Source organism: Vicugna pacos, chromosome 4 (genome assembly GCF_048564905.1).
Source record: "Vicugna pacos chromosome 4, VicPac4, whole genome shotgun sequence".
NCBI classification, from domain to species: domain Eukaryota; kingdom Metazoa; phylum Chordata; class Mammalia; order Artiodactyla; family Camelidae; genus Vicugna; species Vicugna pacos.
In genome coordinates, this window is record NC_132990.1 from 42,141,875 (window position 1) to 42,166,071 (window position 24,197).

The window sequence follows — 24,197 nt, forward strand, 5'->3', positions numbered from 1 at the left end:
CTCAAAACCAGGGTTAAGGAGCAGAGTTTGGAATCTGACCTCCTGGGTTTAAGTCCCAGCTCTGCTACCAGCTGGGTGCCTTTAATAGGTTACTTAATATCTCACTACCTCAACTTTCTCAACAGAAAAATGAGGATGATAAGAAACAGCTGTCCACAGAGCCCTCCTTCCCCCACGAGGTTATTACGGTAAGGATCGAGTTAACACGTGTAAAGTGCTCGAGACAATTTCTAGAGCGCAGTCATCAGTGAGTAAGTGTCAGCCATTCAGACCATCAGTAATTCAGTGATCTGGGACAGACTGCCTAAATTTCCTGAGCCTCAGTTTTCTCATCTTTAAAATGAGAGCAGTGCTTATCTTCACAAGCTGGCTCTGAGAAGTACATGTGTAAACGCAGAAAGCACCCAGTTATCCCAGAAAAGCCCCCTTAGCTCCAGGCCGAGGACCGGACTATAACCCCCAATTACACACAACCTCTTTCTCCTGCCTCTGTTCCTTTCAGCAGTTTCACGTGCCCATTATTCGTGCTACTGTAGTAAGCACGTGTTTCAGTCCCACAGAAAACGCTGGCCTCTTACAAATTCATCTTTAGGAAATTACAACCTACGTTACACAAGACGATTGCATAAGCAGAGGACCACTCAAGTTCCCCAAGCCCACAGGCGGCTTTTCCACAGCCCATCCCTGACCAGCTTGGCAAACTGTGAAGAGCAGAGAGCGGAATCAGCCTTCCCCCTCCCCGGGAGGGCTTGGGGCCCCAGGCACATCACATCGTGTAAAATCTAGTTAAGATGAATATCGAGAGCAGTCTTGAAAGCAAAAAGGAGTCAAAGCAGGTCAGAGAGCCGCCAGAGGGAGTCTGGGAAGAGAAGGAGAGCCTGACTCACCACCTCTGCCTGTGGGGATCACAGAGCGAGTATGCAGGGAGCACCAAGCTTCCAGAGTCCTGGATGCACCAAACCCCAGCTTGCTGCCCGGTGGCTGCAGACGTGAGCCGTGGGCTAGTCTCTAAAGGTCCAGGACCCCCTAAAATGGGGTCTGTTCCCTAGAAATGATACTTAAGTACCCCTCCCCTCCCCCAGAACAGTGATGTAGCCAGTGCCTCAGGCCACGGTGGCCCCCGGGGAGATACTGAGGGTCTGCAAGGGGTGGGCTTAGCTCTGAAGAGTGCAGAGAAGTCAGGCCCAAGGGAAGAGGCTTCGAACTCACATCAAATACTGACTTGCCTATGTTTCAGCCAAGTGGGCTGCTCTCCCAGAGGAATCGAATCGCTCCCGCGGCTCCTTGTAGACTTTCGAGAGCTGTTTGTTTCTGGGGAACGCAGAGGGGATTGGCAAAGGCCTCCTCTGTTCTCTGCATGACGTCTCCGTATGACTGGCTGGGAAGGCAAGTTCTCAGGTCTACGTGGTGGAGGGGTGCAGAACCTGCAAGTTCACTGGCTGAACCGGGCTCTCTGGAGCACAGTGCGGGTGGAGGGATGCCATAGAGAGGAAACGCTGCAGTTCATCCTGAGACCAGCCAAGGAAGGAAGCTAAGTTCATCCCAGACCACTCCCCTGAAGGAACAGCAGGTAGTCCAAGCGCAGTGCCATTTCCAAAGCGGGGCCCAAAATCCCACGTTCTGAACCTGACCCGGTGGAACTCTGCTTGGAAGGAGACTTGTACGCCTTCCTCAGCTTCTACCTGGGCAGCCTGAGACGGACACAGCCACGGCTCCGGAATCTTCTACAGCTAAGCGCAAGAGGAGCTTCCTCTGCGCTGGCAGAGGGAGGCTGGCTCCCAGGGTCTGCTAATTCCGTACGAAGATCGCGTGCCTGGGTGGGTCACTTCTCGCAGCTGAATCGCTTTAAGAGATCATCGTTCTCCGTCTATCGGGTCATTAATTTCAGTTGCTTCGTTGCCACAGACATCTGCAGCCAATGCATTCTTCACATCCCCTCAGGGGTGGTAGCAAAGGCCCAATTTGGGATCCAGTCAGAGCAGGTTTGAGTGATGTTCGGAGAGATACCATTTTGATACTGAAATTCCTTATTTGGACAAATGAAGCTGATAGCCCCCACCCTCCCTTATTAATCTGAGGTTTAATGACATAACATACTCAAAGCGCCTGAACCACTACCTTTCTGTCACCCACTATGCCAGACGCTTTTCAGTCTGTTTTGTCATTTGCTCCACACCACGTTCTGTGAGAAAGAAAGTATTATCCACAATACACAGAAGAGGACTGTCAGGGAAATATGTGATCTGATTAATGTCAGGCAGCTGGAGAAAGAAGCCAAAATCAAACCCAGGTGGGGAAGATTCCAAACTTCGTGCGTTTACCCAAAACAGGGCTTTCTACTATGCTGGCACACCAAAGGCAACACAGCAAACTTTGGTTCCCTGCTTTATTTCCACACTTGAGTTTTTTCGAAAGCAGTTTGGTCACTCTCAGTAAAACAGAGGGCAGCCTGACTCATCAACTGCTACCCCCTTACTATGGGACTGAGGTATTCTGGGCACCATTCAGGCCTTGTCACTAGCAGAACCAAACAATCTCTCAGAAGTCTGCACCCACTGCCCGTGAGTGGGCAGCATTAATGACCACCCAGCAAAAGACTTAATTGTCAATTACCAGCTGAGGTGCAGATGGAGCCCTAGGCCTTGGAATGGAACTTCCTTTCTCTTTCCAGGAGCTTCTTTCTCTTAATTAGCAATTAGGCTGCAACATTTTAGTACCAGCAGGCAGGGTTTGAGGAAAGACTAGGGGAGGGAGAGGAAAGACAAAGTCAGCACTCTGGGGGTGTTGAAGCAGAGGAAGACAAGAGGGCAATTTAAGGATGTTCCCTCCCATGGGCACTGGAGTGGGGGAAGGGGCCACAGTGGTGCCTTGAAGTTTGAGAGGTTTGTTTTTTGTTGTTGCTTCTCCATTTAATTTTTTTAATTTTTAATTTTACTTCTTTAAAATTTTAATATAATTTTTAAGGTTAATTTTCATTTAGTTACTATAAAATATTGGCTATATTCCCTGAGTTGTACATCCTTGAGCCCATCTTATACCCAATAGTTTGTACCTCCCACTCCCTCACCCCTTTATTGCCCCCGCTACTGGTAACCACTAGTTTGTTCTCTGTATCTGAGTCTGCTTTTTCGTTATATTCACTAGTCTGTTGTTATTTTTTTAGATTCCACATGTAAGTAATCTCATACAATATTTGTCTTTCTCTGTCTGACTTATTTTACTAGGATAATGGCCTCCAAGTCCATCCATGTTGCAGCAAATGGCATTATTTCATTCTTTTTATGACTGAGTAGTATTCCATTGTATATATATATATATATATATACCACATTTTCTTGATCCATTCATCTGTTGATGGACACTAAGTTTGCTTCCATATCTTGACTACTGTAAGTAGTGCTGGGGTGCATGTATCATTTCAAATTAGTGTTTCTGTTTTTTTCTGATATACACCCAGGAGTGGAATTGCTGGGTCATGTGGTAGTTCTATTTTTCATTTCTTGAGAGAACTCCATACTGTTTTCTGTGATGGCTGCACCAATTTACATAAAAAAGAACAAGTTTTTAAAAGCAGTTATTTAGGGAGACTCTCTGAGTCCCCACAGCAATGAAAGCAGATGATAACAAGTCTCATGCTTGTGCTTGTGTTAAGGACCTCCGCCATCACAGGACACATTTTGATTGTATTAAGCTCCTTGGGAAGGACTTTGGGTTTTAACCAATTCACGTTCTAGGACCCTTGTTTAGTTGAAAAGTGTCAGGAAAGCTCGGTGGGCCACACACCTGCCATCTTCATCACCCTCGAAGTGAAAGGAAGTGATCGAGCCCTTAAGGTGTGACAGCACCCATGCTCACTCACAAGGAGCTTTAGCCAACCACCTGTCCTTTCAAGTCTCTCACTTTCTCAGTAAGTGTCTCCCAAGCATAACCTACCTCAGGTAATCAGCCGTGTTTTCCAAAAGGTAAACAAGCTATTCTCTCAAATTACGGTAACTTACTTCCGGCACTGGACTTTAAACCCCACATACCGGCTCCCCATGAACACATTAGATTCTGCATAGTTTCTCCCATGAGTGGTCCCTCTGCAGGCACAAACGGTGCAAACACTGGGGGATTAAAGCCTTACCTATGAGGAAGAAAGGGATTGAAGGCCCAAGAGAATATGTAGTAAGTCTAGGCTCACTTACAGGAAGAGCAAACAGCCCATTAATTAGGGAAAATATCAAGACACTTTGCTCACGTCCAGTGGGCAGTAAGTGGATTTCCACCTTCTGCACCCTGCTTATGGGAATCTATTTATGATCTCCCTCATTCACAGATTCAACCGGGTTTGCAAATTTGTTTTAATTGTAGCTAACAGTCACACTCACCCCTTTTGTCTTTTCTTGTGTTTGATCTTCGACCCAACTGTCCAGTACCTTTTTAATTTTAGCGTCTTTAAGCTAGGACTTAGAATGACTTTTCACTAACACTGAGACAATAGAACATTCTCTTAATTGAGGAAAAGAGACACAGGAACCAAGCCATCTATACTAGATTTTCATATAAGTTGAGGGGCCAGAGAGAGGGTACTGTAATTCTGGTCATAAGCTATTTCTAAAGGACCAGTTTATTTTAGTTTTGGGTAGAGTATAAAAAAATCCTTGTGCAGAGCTCCAACCAATTATTTTATTCATTCAAAAAAAATTGAGGGGGTTTCTCTCAAAAGCTTCTAGCCTAGCAGACAGAATAAGCTGCTTGTAAAATCCCAACTCGATAAACAGAATTGCCTTCTAATAAATGGTGGCCATATTATCAGAGAAAATAAATTTGGAAGGTGTATTCAATCACTGAGTAAATCTGCTTAGTGCAATACTCCTGCTCAAAGTTCATTTGTTTACACAGTGAATGCCTTTCTGATACTCTTACCTCACCCAGTGATTTAGACAAGGCATGTGCTCAGTTCTTTCTTTTTATTAATAGTAAAGCTACTTGGAACTCCAAAAGGGGAAATGAATGGGTACCAGGGAAATATTGCAGAAAAGAGCATGGGCTCACACTCAGACACACCTAGTCACAACCCAACTCTGTCATTTACCTAGCTGAATGAATGTATGCACATTTTTCATCTCTCTGAACCTCAGTTTCTCATTTGTAAAAAGAGGCTTTTGTCTGAAGTAAAAATTACATAGAACAGTGTTCGTAATCTGGCAGAGGTCAGTGAATGAGAGCTTGTGTGATTGTTACATTGCCACTCTATTCAAGTGGATGGGCCAAGATTTCACTTTGGGTACATTTTTTTTTCACAGCCTGACTGTGGTCAGGGCCCAAGCAGTGGAAACTAAAAGGATCAATTCTTAATTCCTTGCTTTTCGGACAACATAAAGGCTGAGGGAAACTAAATATTCACCAGTGCGTTGGATCCACATTGTACGATCTATCCTTTCTGCAGGAGTGCCAACCCATGGGGGTGCCAGTGTCCCATTTCAGACCATTTGCACAAACCAGAGAGATGAACACCAGCACTTGAGAATGAGAAAGCACTGGGACCAGGAAGGAGAAGTCTGGTCCATCAGAAAAGCCTGTGGGGAGAAAGAGGGGAAGTCACGGAAAGGACGAGATAGGGAAGCAGTGGCCCCCAGACACCTCCAGTCTGTGGAAACAGAACTCTCCTGCTAGCTGCCTGAGGTTCATTCTGCCTTTGCAAATCCTAACGAAAAGGAAAAACACAGTGTTCCATCTGCCAGACCACATCCATGACCACAAGCTTTATTCACTTACTCATTTATCTCCATTATCACAGGAGGTCCGCCAAGCCTCAGTATAACCAGCTGGCTCCCCAGGTGGTTGGTGCTCTTTGGACCCATGTGCAATGGCAGATGATCCTGAGTTTTTCTGATTAAAATTAAATATTGCCCCACTAAGGAAGAGACTCATTGTGGAGACTTTTGTATGTACGTGTATGTGTCAAAATGTACATAACATAAAACTTACTGTTTTAACCATTATTAGTGTACAGTTCTATGGCATTAATTACATGTACACTTTCGTGCAACCATCACCACTATCCATCTGCAGAGCTTTTTCATCTTCCCCAACTGAGACTCTGTACCCATTAAGCAGTAACTCCCCACTTCCCCCTTGCCCAAGCTCCTGGCAGCCTCTACTTTACTTTCTGCCCCTCTGAATTTTACTCCTCTAGGTACCTCATATAAATGAAGCCATACAGCGTCCTTTCGGTGACTTGTGACTGGTTTATTGAGGACATATTTACCATATGTCCTCAAGGTTCATCCATGTTGTAACATCCATGTCAGAATTTCCTTCCTTTTTAAGGCTGAATAATTGCATCAACTTTTAAGTGAAGATAATTCCAGTATCAGTTGATGGCCTCACATTTTGAGCCTTGCTATAAAACTTCACACTTAATGAGGCCTTAAAAACCGAATTATTTTGTTAGGATAAAACTAGTTGAAAATGTAACTGAGTGTTTATTGTAACGGGTGGCCAGTAACAAATATATGGATTTCTTTTCATGAAAATTGTCTTCACACGGTGGTATCTTAAGCTGGAAACTAGTTACTGGCATCCTTGCAAAGAGACAGTATTTTTTGATTAGCACTTCCGTGTGTAGAGACATTCAGGAAAATCACAGTCTATGATTCCTGGCATCTGAGTGATAAGGCACATAAACAGAGGTCCACAGAAAACTCCGTACCTCAAGACTGCTCACTGGAATAACACATCAAAAACCACATGGCTGATTTTTCATCCAATGTCCCTCCTCTCTTCTGTTACTATTCACCCTTGCTAAAAAGGTGTTTCGCAGTCACATCATAATCTAGCTACTTATGTGTTTATTAATTTACTCAGTCTACACATTATTTGGCTCTAATCACTAAAGAAACATTACAAGGTACAACAGAAAGCACAGAATTTCTGCCAGGGACATGAAGCTCCTCTGGCTGTGCAAAGCTAAAAGATGTTATTATCTGAGTCTCAACCGTTTTTAGTAGTTGTGGATGATGTAATCAATGTTTACCTATTCTAGATGATTTCATAAAGTTTATTTATAACTTAGACTGGTTGACACAAACTCAGCCTGCAATGTCACTGAGAGGTGAAACAAGTAGAGTACATCATTTACTTGTAAATTTTTAAATTTTTAAATTTACAAGTATTAATTTTTAAGCTGTGTCATCAACTGCTGAGACATCTTAAGACCCACCTTTTCTCAGTGTCCTTTGAACTACTGTAGGATGAGATGAGAAAGAAAGTAAAAGGGGAATGAAAAAGTCTTGATCATGGGAGAAAGATAACATGGACATGATAATAATGGATGAAGACACCAGAAGGAAGAGCTCGGAGGGTGAGGTGGAGAACAAAATATTGACCCCTGAAGTTCGTGCTAAGAGTGATTTTTTTCCTAAGAATTCTGTATATCATGCCTGTCATAAACATTCAGCTTCATTGTGCAATAAAGACAGATGACAAGAATTTGCTGCCCTAACAACCAAAGAAATGCAACTTGACTACATCCTTGGAATCTGCTTTCTTGGTTTCCAATGTGCAGTGGAAAACTTGTGCCTGCAAGGGCTGGGGGCAGTTGTTTGTGTAACTAATTGGACATCTACATAAATATGAAAACCAGGGCAGGTCCTCTGTTCTCATCTGTTCTAAAGCCAGAGCCTGCTCCCAAGTGAAGAGGCGTGCAGACTTGAGGGAGATGCACAGTTTAGCTGTCCTGCACTGACTCTCTTACATAAGCTTCAAGGTTATGAGATTTTCTCCATTTCGTTTCCAAATGACAGGAGGAAAAAAATGTGTTTTATGAGTCACTTATCAGGGAAGAAAAATGTTTGGGAAGGTTTTAGGTTGGAGAGAACTTTTGCAGATCAGAAGATGGTGGGAGATGTGAAGAAAAGACTGAAGACAGAGAGACTGGGAAAGGAATATCCCGAGGAAAGATTAAGAGCATTGTAGAGTTGACAATGGCTAAGAAAAGAGACTAACTTCCTCAGAGACAGAAGACAAGTGAACAGTCAAGAAGAAGATATCAAGAAACTTTGACACTGAAATAAAAAGGATGCTGGGGAAACTCAGTATCTTATCAGCAGTTTAGGTAGTGAGGTCACATTCTGAGAAAGAATGAGGGAAGGATGGGTGGGACTTGGGTCTTGGGACGGTTGGCCTTGCCCAAATGAGGAATGCAAGAGAGAAAGCTAGACAAATGAAAGGATGATCAAGCAGCCTAGGGCATCACCTGGGGTGACCTAAATTCATTTTGGGGCGTAAGAAGGTTGTGTTTGGAGTGGGCGCTTGAAATCTCAGAGATGGGGCAATTCCCAAGTGATGATTATGTCTAAGGTGGCACTTTGTACCAAGAGAGGCCATTATAGTTGAGCAGATCAAGAAAGTACAAGGCCAAGCTGTCAGTGCCACCTACTGGCTTATGGAAGCCAATAAGGAAGCAAATCAGATGCAGAGGGGAATTTAAAATTTTCATGGTAATATCTGAGTAACCCTTGCTTGACCTAGCCATGCACCATCTGCACTTACAAAGGAGACTCTGGGTGTAGACATGGAATAACTCTAAGTAGCATTCCATTTAGCAGAGCAAGGTGTACTTAGTTGAAAATCCTACCCTAGCACTGACTCTAATAACACTGTGGAGATTAAGATGGATGGATAACAAGAGTTGGGAGAACCAAACCACCGTGTCAGTTCCTTTGGCAGGGATGCCAAGGCAAAGTAATGGCCTTTGCCTCTAGGTCTAGCAGAGCCCAGCATATGCCCTTTTTCTCTTGTTTTAGACTTTAACCCAGACTGTCCAAGGATGTCAGACACGTGGCCAGCATTTGGATTATAACTATCTCTTTACATATCATTATACTCAAAAATCTTTGAGAACCCAAGTATACAGCCTGTTTTATTTGTATGTCTCTAAATGTCACCTAGCACCTAGCACATGACTGGGACATTATGCTGTACACCAGAAACTGACACACTGTAATTGATTATACTCAATTAAAAAAAATCCATGGAATGAAGGAATGAATGAATGAATGAAACAGCTGTACTCTCTAAGATCCTACATTTCTCTAGAATATACTTTTTTTGATCTTAGGAGCCTCTGTGACCTTTCCCCATTCCTGTTTCACTCAGCACACATCTTTTAAAAGATACAGAGCTGTCATCCAACTCTGTAAAACAAATCATTTTTATCAGCCATGTAAGCAAGATCTACGTCTTCCTACCTTGTCCATCCTGGATCCTTTGCTCTTTATCTTGCTCAAGATGCCTGGACTTATAATTCCACTGCTCCACTGGTTGTGCCTCCTGCAACAAAAGTGGAAGAGATATCAGCAAGGGCAACAATTAAGAGGTGGAATAGGAGAGCCTCAATAAATAAAAAGAAAGCTGCAGAAATATGATGCTTGTATTGAGTGAGACAGTCCCATCTTGAAAACGTCACTTCTACTCGACAAAAGTCCCAACTTTTTCTGCCTCAGGACTGCAGATTATCAAGAATGCAACTAGTCCATTCTAACACCTTTGTGTGAATTAGTAAAAGCACCCCTACAGAGGCAGAGGCTGCCAACACCAGAGTGCCTGGCTTGGTGAGGTGAACATGGGCTGGATTTCCAACTCCACTGGACCATTTGGACAGGCACCTTGTGCAGTGAACCACCTGCACATTTATATTCTTTGCCCCCTCTGGTTCCTCACCCTTTTGGGCTTAGGACTTCTGGGAGTCCATTCTAAAAGCTGTGTATCAGATTTCTGGCCCACACTACGTTGGCAATAATTAGAAGGCAATGAAGAACAGAGTCCAGGACGTGCAGTGTGTGCCACTGTTAGATGCCTACATTGCTCTGAGTATATGCTTCTCCCCGTTAGTTAACAAAACTAGCGGACTAACTACGTGAAAGGCTGCTTCTGCTGTGTAAGGGCAAACTCAAGCCGCCTCTTCGTTTTCACTTCTGTGGTTCAGTGCTAGCAAGTGGAAGGCCTGTGTATATAAGGTTTACCTTACCCCACTGTGCTCGTTCAGTAAAGCTACAGAAACAGACAGAGAGGTGAACGTCCCTCCCTTCCTCACCAGGGCTTTTTTCAATAAATCAGGCAGTGAATCTCAGAGTTTCAGTAAGCCCACTTGATTAAACCATAGGCAAGTCTTCCTCCCTCACAATTCTGGCCAGATCTCAGGTTGCCAATATTCAGACATGCCTACCTGTGAAAGCTGGGGATGAGATGGGGGGCGAGAAAAGGTCGTGACTCTACTGAAATCTGAAACTACATTTTCTGGGTGTGATCAGGTTCCAGACCATACAAAGTGGCTTTGTGGGTCAGACTGAAGACACTCTTTGACTTTTTTTTTTCTCCAGACAATGGCAGGAAAGGATGTGTTGAGTGACTAGAGAGTTGAAGTCAATGACTAAAGATCCATCACTGGATTATCACTTTCAAAGGGGCTGATCACTCTCCACCATTTCTCAAATGGCTACAAGTTTGTCAGGCTGAACTTGCTTTGTGGAAAGTTCAGGTGGAAAGGCCTCATATGTATCTTTTCCTGAGAAAGATAAACTTTCTAATTAAACGAAGAATTCTCTGGCTCTCTCTTGATTGTTACTCTTTCAGGGTGAGATGGAGCTCACATCTGTCAAATGTCAGCCAAGATCCAATTCCCATTCTGGACTAGTAACCAGACTATCTGACCGGTTAGTCAGACTCCGACTATCCCGTGCAGAGCGGCAGGATGAGATCTGCGTGGGTCCTGCCTATGGCTTGACGTGAACCGAGATTATAACTGGGATCTTGTGTGCCAGGAACCCTCAGCCTCTACCAGGAAAGTCCGTAGGAGCTCTGTAAACGGGTCCTGTGGGAAGGCCACCTTGGCCTCTCCCTTCTTACAAAATCTGGAACACATGTTGACTAGATCCAAAATTGTGTCATTGCCTCATAATTTTTTGAAGTTCCAACTTCCGGGGCCCTTGGGAGAAGAGCAGTTGTTATTATAAGGTCAGGATTTAGGACTGGCTGTGAAAGCCATGCAAGATCTCTTCTCTCGGTGCTGTCTCTATTGGTTTTAGGCAGCCAGAGAGATCTGGCTGCTCTCAGACTGACAGCCCAGGCAGCACTGCCGTGTAGAAATGAGATAAACAAGTAGATTTTGTTCCCAAGGAGAATACACTGACGAGTACGGCCACTGCCAGAGCTGCGAAGCCTCGTGTGCCAACTGCAGGGGGCCAACCCTGGAAGACTGCACTGGCTGCCCCAGCACAAGGTGAGTGATCTTTCTTGGTATCTCTCCTGGGGTTGGGAGCTCATGGGATGCAGGATGGAGAGAGGAGGAGCTTACCACCTTAGAGGCAGCCCTAGGGCCCAGAGGAAAAAGAATCAAATTCCTTCCCCTGACACAGAAATCCCCTGACACAGAAATCCCCCATGCTGTGGCCACAGCCCACCTCTGTAGCATCCTCTCCCGATAGGGCCCCATAACCACCACAAGAATCAGGTCCCCGGACACCAGTGGGGCTTTCTCATCAGTGAAGGTGGTGGTGACTTCGATGCCATTTCTTTCCCCATCTCTCTTCACTGATGTCGGTTACTTGCAAATACGCCCAAGAAAGGGCATCATATCATGGCAAAGAACTAGCTGACTTTTCTTATCTGCATTTTCCAGGAAGGGGGTTGAGAAGGTGAGGAGAAACTGTTTTGAAAGACTATGATGTGCACTATTTGTTCTTGCATGGGCTGCAAAGTAGTTTCTTTAAGTATTTTCCAAAGTATTTCCTTGAATGGAATCAGGTCTATTCAAGACAGCTTTGAGCACCTACTTTACACCCAGCTCTGAGTTAAGTGGAAAGTCCATGGATTCTTAAAGGTGATTCAGGAGGTCAAAGTCCAGGCTGGGGAAACACTCAGGGACTAGAACAGTGGGGCACCTTTCACACCCTGGGCCTGAAGCAAACCTGTAGCCATAGAAGAGAGGATGCCTGATAGAAACAGAAAGAGAAGCTGGAGGGGACATAGCCATTCCAGAACCATGCAAGGAGGAAGCTGGGTTATGGCTCCAGAAGGAATAAATACCCCAAGCTCTCTCTCCTCCCACCCACTGCGTCCTTGTCTGGAACTAACTGGATGCCAATGGGAAACAGCACGTACAAGTGAGGGAAGAGAGCTTGGGGATGCAGCCTCTAGTGGGCTCACTTCCAACACACAGTGGGTCGCAGAATTTGCAGAAAATGGATCTGGGGCAAGGGTAGGGGGAGACAGAGTAATCAAGACTGTGGTCTCTCTGAGTTTCTTCCTATTCTTAAGCTTTGGGGTATCTCTTGTCCTGGCAGAAGGAGTTTTTATCTGTGAGAGGAATGTTAGCATTTAGCTTAGAGGTTTTCTTCAAAGCAACATGAGAGGGAAGTAAATCAGTGGGGGATATAAAAATAAGATTGGCCGTGTGTTGTTAATTGTTAAAGCTGAGTGATGAATCCATGGGGGGGAGCACTGTTATATCTTATATACATGTTTATTTTATATATGTTCAAATTTTTCCATAACACAGCTTTTAAAAATAACTTAACACTAAAGTTGTTTTACAGGAAATCAGAATTTTAAAAGCCCTCTCTTCCTCTGCTAGTTTTCTCTTTACATTTCTACAATGTTATTTCTCCAGTTTATCTAGCTCCTTAAAGACCACTAAAACCTCGGAGAAAGCGGGTATCCCCTTTGCCACTGCTATTTAACAGGCATACCTCTGTGATGACGTGGTCCTAACTGCTCAAGCTAATTTCCCAACCCAGTCCTGAAGGAGTTACGGAGTCTATGAACTGATTAAAAGCATGTAAAAGTTATGCCTCTTCTGACTCACCCTCAAATGTTTTACTTGATCTGTTTTAAGAATTCGGGGGGAGGGGGGTATAGCTCAGTGGTAGTGCGTGTGCTTAGCATGTACAAGGTTCTGGGTTCAGTCCCCAGTACCTCCATTAAAATAAACAAACAAATAAACAAACCTAATTACCTACCTCCCCCCCAAATGTAATCAAGTAACAAAATTTTTTTAAAATTCAGGGAAAAAGGACTTTTTGCCAGATTTCATTCTGTTACAAGATTAACATACCAAGCACTTTCTCTTGCTAAAAGGGATGGGGGGAGGGGTTGAGGGCGATGATGTGCCTTCACTGAAGCACAACTATCGTTTCCCGATTGTTTCATCTTTACAAGGAGTCAAGTGCTTACAAAGCTGGGTTTATCATCTGGTGCTTTCCTCAGGGTAGAGGTGGAGGGAGGTGGTTTAAAAGCACAACTATTTAGCTTCGTACTTTCTTAAAATCAAGCTCTTAAGAAAAACAGCCCCTTCTCTACATCAACACAGCAGCGCTACACCATCTGATTCACGTCCGCAGCCTCCCAAGTTTCTGAATGGTTTTAAATGCTTCCCACCATTGAGAGTATTAGATCACCTCTCAAGAGAAATAACTGCCACCTAAACCAATCTGTCATCTCTTCCTACAAAGAACAAAATGATAATGTACTTTCCATCTCTTTTTCAACTTAATTTAGCAAGAAAATGAACCCTCACAAATAAACATGCCCATTCTCCTTTTCAGCAACGAACAGAATAGTTTCCTTGTTTAAAAACCTCAGAATGCTCTTACACAGCTTTTCTTAAAGGGAGGGTTTTGTTTTGTGTCTATTTTTCGAACTAGCCACGTCCAAATTATTCCTTGACAAATCTTCTAGCTCAGAAACCAGGGCCAGGGTGGGGCCGGGATAGTCCCGGCTGGTATTAGTGCCATCAGCTGAAAGTCTGGGCCGGGAGCACAGTCGTCTCATTCCAGGCCTTGGTGCAGGAGATCTGTTTTGACTTGGACAACCAGATGTGTGTGCCTGTCTATTTCGGGCCGGGGCTCCACACTCCGCAGCAGGCCAAAAGGACTGTTCACTCCAGAGATGCTGGGTACGGTGGACCAGACCCCGAGGGGCTGAGGATCCAAGAGCAAGGTGGCCTTCTTGTGTGCTTGGCCTTAACTTATTCTGTCTCCAAACAGATGCAAATAACACAGACTTTCAGGGCACAGGAATGACACGGATGACTGCAAGCAACACAGTCCTCAGGATGCCTGGCGCCCCACCTGTTTCCTCCAGACCTGGGGTTGAACTGCCTCTCCTCCGTGTAGGCCTGATTCTAGCAATGGAAACAATGGGATTTAGACAAGCTAATGCCACCCCAGGAATGAGCCGCTTGAGGCCTACACCTGGCCTACCGTGTGACATTCAGACTGCATGGAGGTGGTGGAGAGAGAAAGAAACTCTAGCTTTGTTTGCAGGCCCTCAGCTCTCCCAGACCTGGATCCAGCATCATGCCCCCGGGGGCATGTGTGCACTACTGCTCAGTTACCCTCACCACTGACACAGTAATTACTGCTGCTCTAAGGAAGCTCTCCGAGACACCAGTATCGCTGGTACCACCTGTATTACCTAGGTAGGAATCCTCCAGCAAGTTCCACAGTCACCCAGATCATCACTGAGAAGTACTCAAAGGATGTCCTCTAGACCAGCACCGTAAGCATCATCCAGGAACTCGTCAAAAATACAAAATCTCGGCTCTCTCCCGCCAAGACCTCCTGAATCAGAAATTCTGGAGCTGGGGCTCCCCAGCTCACTTCATCCATTCACATTACCTATCTGACTCCTGCACTTAAACATGGCATATTTTTTCCTGAGCAAAAATCCTTGGTTACCATTGACTTAATCACCATTTGCTCTTGGGATTACTTTATAGGGGAAAGAAGAAGCAAAGCTTTGAAAATATTAGCAATGACAATATGATATATATGTGCATGTGTATAAAACCAGAGGTTTTAGAGGCCCACAGTCAGAAGAGAGAGGCTGTGGTACCCTATACATCAGAAAAGACTTACAAAAATGACGCTCAAAATCAGAGTTCAGTGATTACCTGCCACATACATAGGTCAAGTTTATAAGTAGCACTTAAACTACAGGGTGATGCTTCTTTGAGAGCCCTTGGAGTTGGCATTTCCACTGCAAAGTATGGGCCTGCAGATACCTAAAGAAAGAATATTTTCTCCAAGGCCTCCAGATCAAAGACCCACTTACTGTCTTGAAAGTTTAAAGACCTCCATCTGAGAGTTGGCTGGGTTTGGCTGGAGCCTGCAATACAGGTTTAATCCCCAGGGCACTGGTTAACTTGTTTGAAACCAGCATCAAGATTACATCCTCAGCCAGTTCCTGGCATGCCTGCTGTGAGGGCCAAATCTTTGGCCAAGGATGGGTACGTGACTAATATTCCCCATGTTCTAGGATGATCAGTCCCAGGCATCACCCCCATTTCTGGAACAATGAAACCAAGTCTGTGCAACAAAGCACAAACACCACATGTTCTAGTACTTCACGCCATCCCATAACATCACCCTTACAAACTCTAAAAGTCTGCTTTCCTCTAGGATTTTTGATGATGGCCGCTGTGTTTTGAACTGTCCCTCGGGCAAATTTGAATTTCAGAACCAATGCCATCCGTGCCACTCCACCTGCCAAGAATGCCAAGGAGATGAGCCTTCCAACTGCACCTCCTGTCGAGAAGGTAAGGTTCTCTGATTGCTCGCTTCTCCTTCCTGTCCTCTCACTGGACATGATTTGGTTTGACTCAGAAGCTTTATCTCTGGGGAACAGGGGGTGAGATGAGACAGCTGTTCATTAAAGAGTATGTATGACCTTGAAGTTCCTGCTTGCTGTCAGGACACGAGTCCACAGCATTGCAGACAGATCCGCCGCCCCTGAGGAGATGAGAGAGAAGCTAAGAGACGCCTTTCCAGAGAAGGAGAAAGAAAGGGCACGCAAACACGATGAGACATGAGACAGACAGTAAAGTTCAGATCTGCTGAGGTGAAAGTGAAAAGTCAGGAAATGGAGGCAGACATATGGGGTCTTTAAGAGACACAGCACATAGAGGCCATGTCAGGGTCTCTCTCCTCAGCCCGGAGCTATGCCATTTAGCAGCTGTCAGAGCCCTATGGGGACAGAGCCATCTTATCAAAACACAAATACGACCTTTCCATCCCAGCTATAATAACTCTAGAAGTGTCTGCTGTCATTAAATTACATTTCATGATCTCACAGGTCCTCTGCAGTCTGATCCCTGACTCTTCTTCAGTCTTCCCCACTGTCGCCCCCCTATTTTGACTTCATGGGGGATAGATTTGTATTTTATTTAACCTACAGAAAACTTTAAAAATTTGAGCCAAACTGGGAAATTTCAAATAAAAACCCGGGTTCTTGGTTTCTCTTGAAAACTTGGAAGATCTGGCAACACCACTCCATATGGTCCCCAAATGGCTGACTGGTGACCATAGGGGCTGCTCGCCATTTTGCCACAGTCCCCACCACTCCCAGCTGTCTCACTGCTCCTGAGGCTGTTTGGTTACCAAGATCATCACACATACCTGGCTTTTCCAGTTGGGGAAAATTACTTAGCTTTATTCTTGCTCACTATAAAACCAAGAATAATGAAGAATAAATGGAGAGTATCATGCATTTGCAGAAAAGTGAGAGAGAGCACACTTCTTTGTGTACATTAAAATGATTTCCTGTGTTTCTCCTGGAACAATGTATGTCTGTGTCAAATTTTGCCTCTAGCCTTTTCATTCTTCCTCCTTCCTGATCTGTAAGAGAGGGATCATGGCTGCCTCCCTTTAGGATTATTATGAAAATGACATGAGGTAAAATAATAAAGCACTTAGAATGGGCAGGGCATATAGGAAGCACTCAATAGATATGAACAATTTTATTATTACCACCACTACCCCTACTGTTATTGTGTGTACCTGCTTTGTCCTGTGGGCATTTCAGTTTCTCCAACTGTTCAGAACCCACTTGAGATGCTCCCCACTCAGTGTCCACCTGATCCCCTTCTATGCATCCTTGAAGTCTCCATTTCAATGTCATTTCCTCAGTGAGGGCTGCCCTAACCTGTCCAAGCTAAGCACCCTTCACATGAGCACCCTTGGTGCCCAATCCAGAACTTCCCCTTCACAGGACTCCTCACACTTGGTAGCTCTCTTGTCCATAAGACTCTGTGCCCTGTAAACACTGTGAATGATTCTACCCATTTTCTGCCAAATCTGGAGCCCCGGCACAGCATCTGGCACATAGAAGGCACACAATGAGTGAGTGAATGAGTGAATGGGTCAGGAGAAAGAACAAGTCAGAAAACCTGGACTCCAGTCTCGACTTTGTTCCTAATGAACGAGAAGACAGCCAGTCACCTCACCTCTCTAAGTCTCTCCATGTTTGTACAAAAGGGGAGAATGGACAAGACGGTATCTAAATCCCCTTTCACATTTGAAACACACGAAATCTTCATGTATAGTATGCAACTAAGGAGTAGCTGAAATGCTAAACATGTATCTAAAGTGTTCTAAGCATCCTACAGCTACTTGGACCAATCCACACATAATATGCCCTGATTTTTCTTCTGTAATTTGTGTTTCAAAGCCTGTGTTTTACCTGCTATGGTAACAAAAATGTATTGTGACCCTCCTATGTACAAGTGATTATACCCAGGTGCTATGGAAAATACAACAAATAATAGTACGACACTCACCTTCAAGGAGTTTACCATCTAACAGAGGCTTTGTCCTCATGTATTATAAAGCAGGAAAATATTAAATATCAGATAAAGTATTAGAGAAATGAATGGCAGTGACCCTACCAAAGGACACTCCTTCCAGCTGTAGCGAGCAGAGGAGGCTTCCCACAGACAGGGGATTGTTGAGCAAGCTCTGGTCAGCAGAGTTTTCTGCCTATTAAGAATGCGATGTCCCTAGTTCACGAATTAGTGCAGCTAATACGTGAGAGAGTGCTAGAGAATATGGATGTTGAATTGACGCAGTTCTGCATCCGTGAGCTTTATCAAAAGGCTGCAATTCCTCTGACTAGGGAGTCCTGTCTACACACAGAAGTCTCTCCCATCTGCCTGTAGAAACTTCACCCCTTGCTTAATTGGAATTTTGTTAAATTTAGGTCTGAATCCTTTTGGAAATGCGGATCTCCAGCTCTGTTGGTGAAAATTCACTCTAAACGCTCTCCCAGATTTATCTTCTACCCAACTAAACCCAAAGCTAAATTCTACCAGTCATACAACAGCTTCAGTAAGCAAACTGTTGAAGGAAACTTCATAAAAGTTTATTTTCAGCGTCCCTCAGCCTTTCTTTCTTTCATCCTTTCCAGTAATCCTTTTCCCCTCAGCCTTCCTTTTCTCCTGCAGACATCCAAATGCCTGCACATCAGTCCACCTTCTCTTCTAACAAAATCAACTGCCAAGAAATACTCCAGAAAACAGTCAGTTACCCTTCAGTATAAACGAAAGCCAATCTGAACCTCGCCTGGAGTCCCCTGCATTTTGACTCTTGTCTTATATCACCACTTGAAAGGTTTTGGCACCTAACAAAAATGTTAGCCCTTCTACTTCTAGAACTGTTACATATCATTACAGTAACTTCAATTCTGAGACTCCAGGCAAGTAGCCAAAAATTTGTGCATGATATTTAAGCCACTGAAGTATCCAAATTATCATCCAAGGATAAGCAAGTTGCCTTACTGTTAAGCTATTAGAAATACGATCAAATCTTGGTATAATCCTGAACCAATCACGTGGGGCAAGCTGGCATCTAAGTGACCTCCTTTGGCACGGTCCATGTATTTTAAACAAGACCCTTTAAATTTCTTTCCCTTAAACCCAAGTGATAATACCCAAAGGGGTACAAAAATAAAGCCGTATCTGAACAATAAAAATGGAGTTGGAGGACATTTCCTGAACCCATCATCATTCAGTTGTTTGACAAATACGTATCTAGAACTCACCAGACACCAGGCTGCCCCCAGGCTGCTGGACCCTGAGTTGATATCACGTGAAGGGGTGGAGGATGTGTAGCAACTGCTGGATGGAGGGTACGATTTTCCCTGCTCTCCCACACATCTTCCTAACTACACGAGAGAATTCTGATCCTCTGAAAAACAGGCACTTTCTCGATGAGTCCTGGTGGAAATGGGGTTTACTAGGGTTCCTCAGTATGCCTGAGAAGAACATAAGCTGGAAGGGTGACCTTTTTCTGGTCTCTTGAGATTCCAGGTTCCATCAAATTGGGGTTTTGTACTCCACAACGCTGTTCTAAGTCTAACTTGGAGACTGTGAACAATTTTTCTACCACCTCTTTGGACTCTTGATTTTCTTTGTCTCAAGGAGACCAGCTGACTTCTGGCATGAAATCACCATCAGAAAAAATGGTAGCTTTAGAGTCCATAATCCAAGCATGTGATTTTTAAATTGCATTTGAAATAGGGCTTTAATTAAATACAAACATTAGGTTAAACCTTTTGAAAGTGCCGAGATTATAGGTAAAAAATAGCCAGATGTTGGCCATTGCATGTGGTTCAATCCACTATTATACTGACCTTGGGATTTTGCACTTGTAATATGGGGTTCAGGCTATCTTTATCCACAAAATCAGCAGCCTTGAATCTTGAAGGTCACTGGTTCTGGATCTTCGTGTGGTAGATCACTTGATGAGTGAAGGCTGGACCCAGTTATTTTGGGTAACACAGATCAGCTGTTCTTCAGAGGCAGGGGCACATGGGAGACCTGATTCAGAGAAGATGGATGCCCTCAGTCCACTCAGCACAAGCAAAAACTCCAGAAAGATAGTGGGTGCAAGGTCTGGGTGCATCTACATTAATCTTGTGTGTGCGTAGTATGTGTATGATTATAACGGATTAGAATCCTTTCTCATTAATTATGATCATTTATAATAGATTAGAATTGTCCATTCCCTCCAGTAGCAACACTGGGTCCCCTGTAGGAACAAATTCCCGCAGCCTCATACTGGGGTACTGCTTATTCTTTCCTGGTAGAGCCCAACGTTGACAGATGCTCAGGAACCTCCAGGAATTCATGCAAAGAGGCCAAGGAGGTGTGCTTGGTCAAGCAGTTCAATAGGCTGTCATTACAGGAATTGGTAGCTGGGCAAAAATTCAGACCTGAGACAGTTAACACAAGCGCGTGATTCTGATCACAGAATTCAAACTCATTCTCAAAGATTGTACTGTCACAGAAACACGTCTATCATCAAGCCTTTGTTTATTCTCGTGGGATCTCTAAAGCCCCCAAGTCTTTGAGCTTCCACAGGTGCCAAAAGGAGCCGGAGGAAAACTTTTCAACTTCCAGTACAAAGATACTGCTCTTTTCATTCAATCCATTCTTATCTTCCTGGTCCCCTAGGAGCAAAAGCACTTGGTCATAACCTTTTTATTTTTTTTTATTTTAAAAAAAATTCTTATTTTTTATTGAAGTTAGTCCATTTATGATGTTAGTTTCAGGTGTACAGCAAAGCAATTCAGTTATACATATACACACATCTCTACATATTTTAAATAAAATGTCTTCAGTCATGTTACCTACATGGTTAATTCTACACATACTCCTCCTTTTCATTCTCCTCATTTCTATCTGTTTAGATGAGCATGGCCGAGAGCGCTTCCTCTACTGGGGGGAGTGTCGGGAGAGCTGCCCCACAGGCCACTACCCTGCCGGCGGGCACACCTGCCAGCCTTGCCCGGACAACTGTCAGCTCTGTCACAGCGCACACATCTGCACGCGATGCGTGGGTGGCTACTTCCTGGTGCCCACCAACCACAGCTGCCAGAAGCTAGAGTGTGGACAAGGTAAGGCTGCTGTAGGGCCAGTGCCCCAGGAGGTGGCAAGTGGAGCCGTACCCCTGACTGTCCCAGAGACCTGAATTGTCCTCCTGGTGTTAGCCCTGGTGCCTGGGATGACTTTGCGTGACTCTACATGTCAGGTGGGAACAGTGATAGCTACTCGTCTCTCTTTCCCCACACGCCTTTACCTTTCCTCACTCACAGTCCAGGACAAAGGAATGCAGCTAATCATACGGAAAGTGATCTCGAGTGGACGGCTCGTGGGAAGGGTATAGTGGCGAGAAAACTCAATTAGAATCCAAAAATCCTGGCCAACAATTTTCTCCTTCCCAATGACAAGTTATGAGACACTGGGCAAAATCCATCTAATTTCTCCACACCTTGGTGTCTTCATTTGTAAAAGGGCTCTGTGCTTGCTCGCTGGGAGAAGCCAATGAGAACCAGCCTACCTAAAACTCCTTGGAAATATTAAAATATTCTGTGAATGGTCTGTGTTATTTTTATTGCCCAATTCCTTACCTTATACGGGAAGAGGGAGATTTAAAGACAGCACTTAGAGTCTTTGTTCTCGTCCATGTATATACGCTGCAAGGCTTTCTCTGCTCTGCATAAGAATTACGCCTGGTCCAGTGCTGAAGGAGCTCCAGGATGTTTCTATAATAATTAAGACCACAATCTTTTTTTTTCTTAATGCTTACTAATGTAGTGCAGAATTTTAAACTTTAAGAAAAAGTATTTAGGACAACAGATATAAGGAGAGCCTCATCACTTACATACCCAACTACGTTCCCAGAGACAAAACTTATTTCTTTAACAAATAAAACTTACCAACTTGATTTCAAATGGGCGACACATACATCTTCAAGAATGCTTTTGGGTTTCATAACTGCTCTATGATTTGCTTGAAAATAAGCTACACACCAACATATTTTTATAGCAATTAATGTATCTTTGCTCAGTGAAAATGAAAGTGTATTTTACTCCTCTTGCTGTGCAGGTGAAGTCCAAGACCCAGACTACGAAGAATGTGTGCCTTGTGAAGAAGGGTGCCTGGCATGCAGCCTGGGTATGTAAGCTTCCTTTTTGCTTAGAGTTGAAACAACTGTGTCCTTTTTCACACATCCTCATCCCATCATTCCTTCAACAGGGACTCTTGTCGTTGTTGTCATCACTGTCACCATCAACATCCATTAAATAGGCTCACTTCCATGCAAACAGAGTTGCAGTGAAAGATGCTTCTTCTGGAGGCAATGGATAGGTCACTTAATCTTCATGAAACTCAAGTTTAGGATAGGACACTGGTTGTTAGCTAGTTGACAGGATTCCTGCCGCAACCATGTTTCAAGGTGCCTGGGACTCAGCCTCTGCTTAGCTTCTCAAAGTAACAATTCTGAAAGGAGTAATAGTGGGAGAGAAATAAACTCAAAGAAATGCATAATGACTCTAATAACTCACTTAGTATATGAAACACAAGAGCTTATCAGGAGTCTGAAAATTTTCCTTTGCAAAAATGACCCTACTGCTTGGAGCCTAAGACAATCCTTTGAGAGGAAAGCAACATGGAGTCAGTAGAGTTTGTAATCCCCAGCATACAATGCAAAGCACTTGCCAGTCTTCCATGTAATTCTCTAGTTCAAATCATTGGCCTCTCCTTTCTCTCCACGCACACCTGGTTCTACGGCGGAGAGGTTAGTGAGACTAGTGTGCACCAAACAGCACCACCGGTTGGACATAAAATGAAAAATGAAGAGGCCACCAAATCCCAAGGCTAATCTTAATGTAAATTTAGGCCAGATATTGAAATAATTAGCACTTGGGTCTACGGATCTTTGATAGGAAACCCAACCTCAATTAAAGATGCATGGGATAATCTCTCTTCATGGAGTTTCCATGAAACCCTAGGACTGGTTAATTTACACTTCCAAAACTTCAATGTGCATACCCACAACACAGGAGACTTGCTAAAATGCAGGTTTTGATTCACGGGTCTAGGGTGGGGCCTGAGAATTTGCATTTCCAACAAACTGCCAGAGAAGCCAGAGCTTCATGAAGGACTCAAATGGTGCCAGGATTAAGTAGACATTTTACTGACCTTATCTAACAGAGTTCCTTAATTCTTAAATACTATGCATGAGTTATAATTTACCCGATGCCTTCTGAAGGCAATCTCTATCCCTCTGCCTTAAATGCAAAGAGGTATTTTCTATAATACATTTAACTACAAAACAAGAGTTTTCAGGAATTGGAATGCCATTCCCCCGTTGTCTTCTACTATGAATTGGGGCATATATTACTGGAAAGTAAAAGACAATAATAGGACAGACACACTTAACAAGGGGATGACATTTATTAGAGTCAGAGATTTAAGGATAAAATACTGACCTTCTGGGGAGCAAAAGTAAATCGAAACACAGGCAATAAGAGTGCGAAGCTTTGAAAGACGAGCAAATTCCAGGGTCTCTTGCGAAGAGACAGGAGGTAGCCTTTCTTGCAGGGAGCAAGATTAATGGTTTCACCACCTTAGTTTCACTTTTTATCCATTTCAAAACGTATTTGCTATCAGGTTTTGCATCCCAGCTAATTTCTGTGGCTTCTTTTGGCACATTTGCTATGGTGTGTCATGCGTCCACGCTAACATCTTTGTGTCTCATAGAGCGGGGGGTGTGTCTGTAAAATCTCCAACCTATGAGTCTGGCTCTCAGGTTTAAAGGGGTGGATGAATGTGTGTGGCCTCATTCAGGACCGGTGAGAACCTTGGCGTAGGGACAGGCACAGGGACACCATGATCTGCACTGTGCCCACCTCTCCCCCAGCAAATGTGGCTAAAGATGAGACTGAGCTGTAGCCCCTGGAAAACGAACTCCATAGCAGACCCCAGCCGTCTGGGGACACAAAATCCCAAAGAACCAACCTGCAAAAAGACGTAAATTATACAGTTGACTGACTCTGTACAAAGTGCTATTGCAATAGCCCATGCTTTAAGAAACTTTAACTGTGTACTGTGTGCAGGGTGCTGGCCTCGGCACTGGGATTCAAAGGTGGTATGACTGTGATTCTGCTGTTAGGCCCTCTCCACTGCCACAGTGACAGATCTGGAAGCAAATCTCTTATACATCAACCTGCCCGAGTAGAGACAGGTACATAGCAGTGTGATTACAGGAGAGGATGACTTGGAACATTCTAAATGCTGATAATTTCTGATTTTAAATTTGAAAATGTCTCTTAAAGCCTCTATATGTTTATTTTTGGATTGCCTTGGCTGAAACCAATTATCACCTTACTTCTGAAAACTCTGTTAATCTTTCCAACAGAATTAATTCTCTTTTTCTTTTTCCCCCTTGTTTGTGGGCCAGGGATAAGACTTTTTATAGCTGATTTGTGTAATATTTGGTGTGTACGCATCTTTCTGCCGAGACAGTAAACTTCCTGAGAACAAGCTCTGTGATTTAAGCACACTCTGCTCCCACAAGAACTATCAGCAGGCT

General features: G+C 44.0%; 1 protein-coding gene and 1 long non-coding RNA gene across 4 annotated transcripts in view; one reads left to right on the forward strand and one right to left on the reverse strand.

Moving 5' to 3' along the window:
• Positions 1-22,088, reverse strand: part of LOC116280292 (uncharacterized) — a 76,750-nt gene extending 54,662 nt beyond the window's left edge. For all 3 annotated transcript variants that reach the window (XR_012072040.1, XR_012072038.1, XR_012072039.1), the window contains exons 1-3: positions 21,541-22,088; positions 19,453-20,271; positions 9,237-9,318 (exon numbers count right to left, since the gene is read on the reverse strand). This is a non-coding gene — a long non-coding RNA (uncharacterized lncRNA). The remainder of the gene's footprint in view (positions 1-9,236; positions 9,319-19,452; positions 20,272-21,540) is intronic.
• Positions 1-24,197, forward strand: part of PCSK5 (proprotein convertase subtilisin/kexin type 5) — a 413,215-nt gene that overhangs the window by 309,999 nt on the left and 79,019 nt on the right. Inside the window, exons 21-24 of the mRNA XM_072959607.1 lie at positions 11,164-11,266; positions 15,447-15,583; positions 20,512-20,718; positions 21,710-21,778. Coding sequence (XP_072815708.1) covers positions 11,164-11,266; positions 15,447-15,583; positions 20,512-20,718; positions 21,710-21,778 — 516 coding nt within the window. The remainder of the gene's footprint in view (positions 1-11,163; positions 11,267-15,446; positions 15,584-20,511; positions 20,719-21,709; positions 21,779-24,197) is intronic.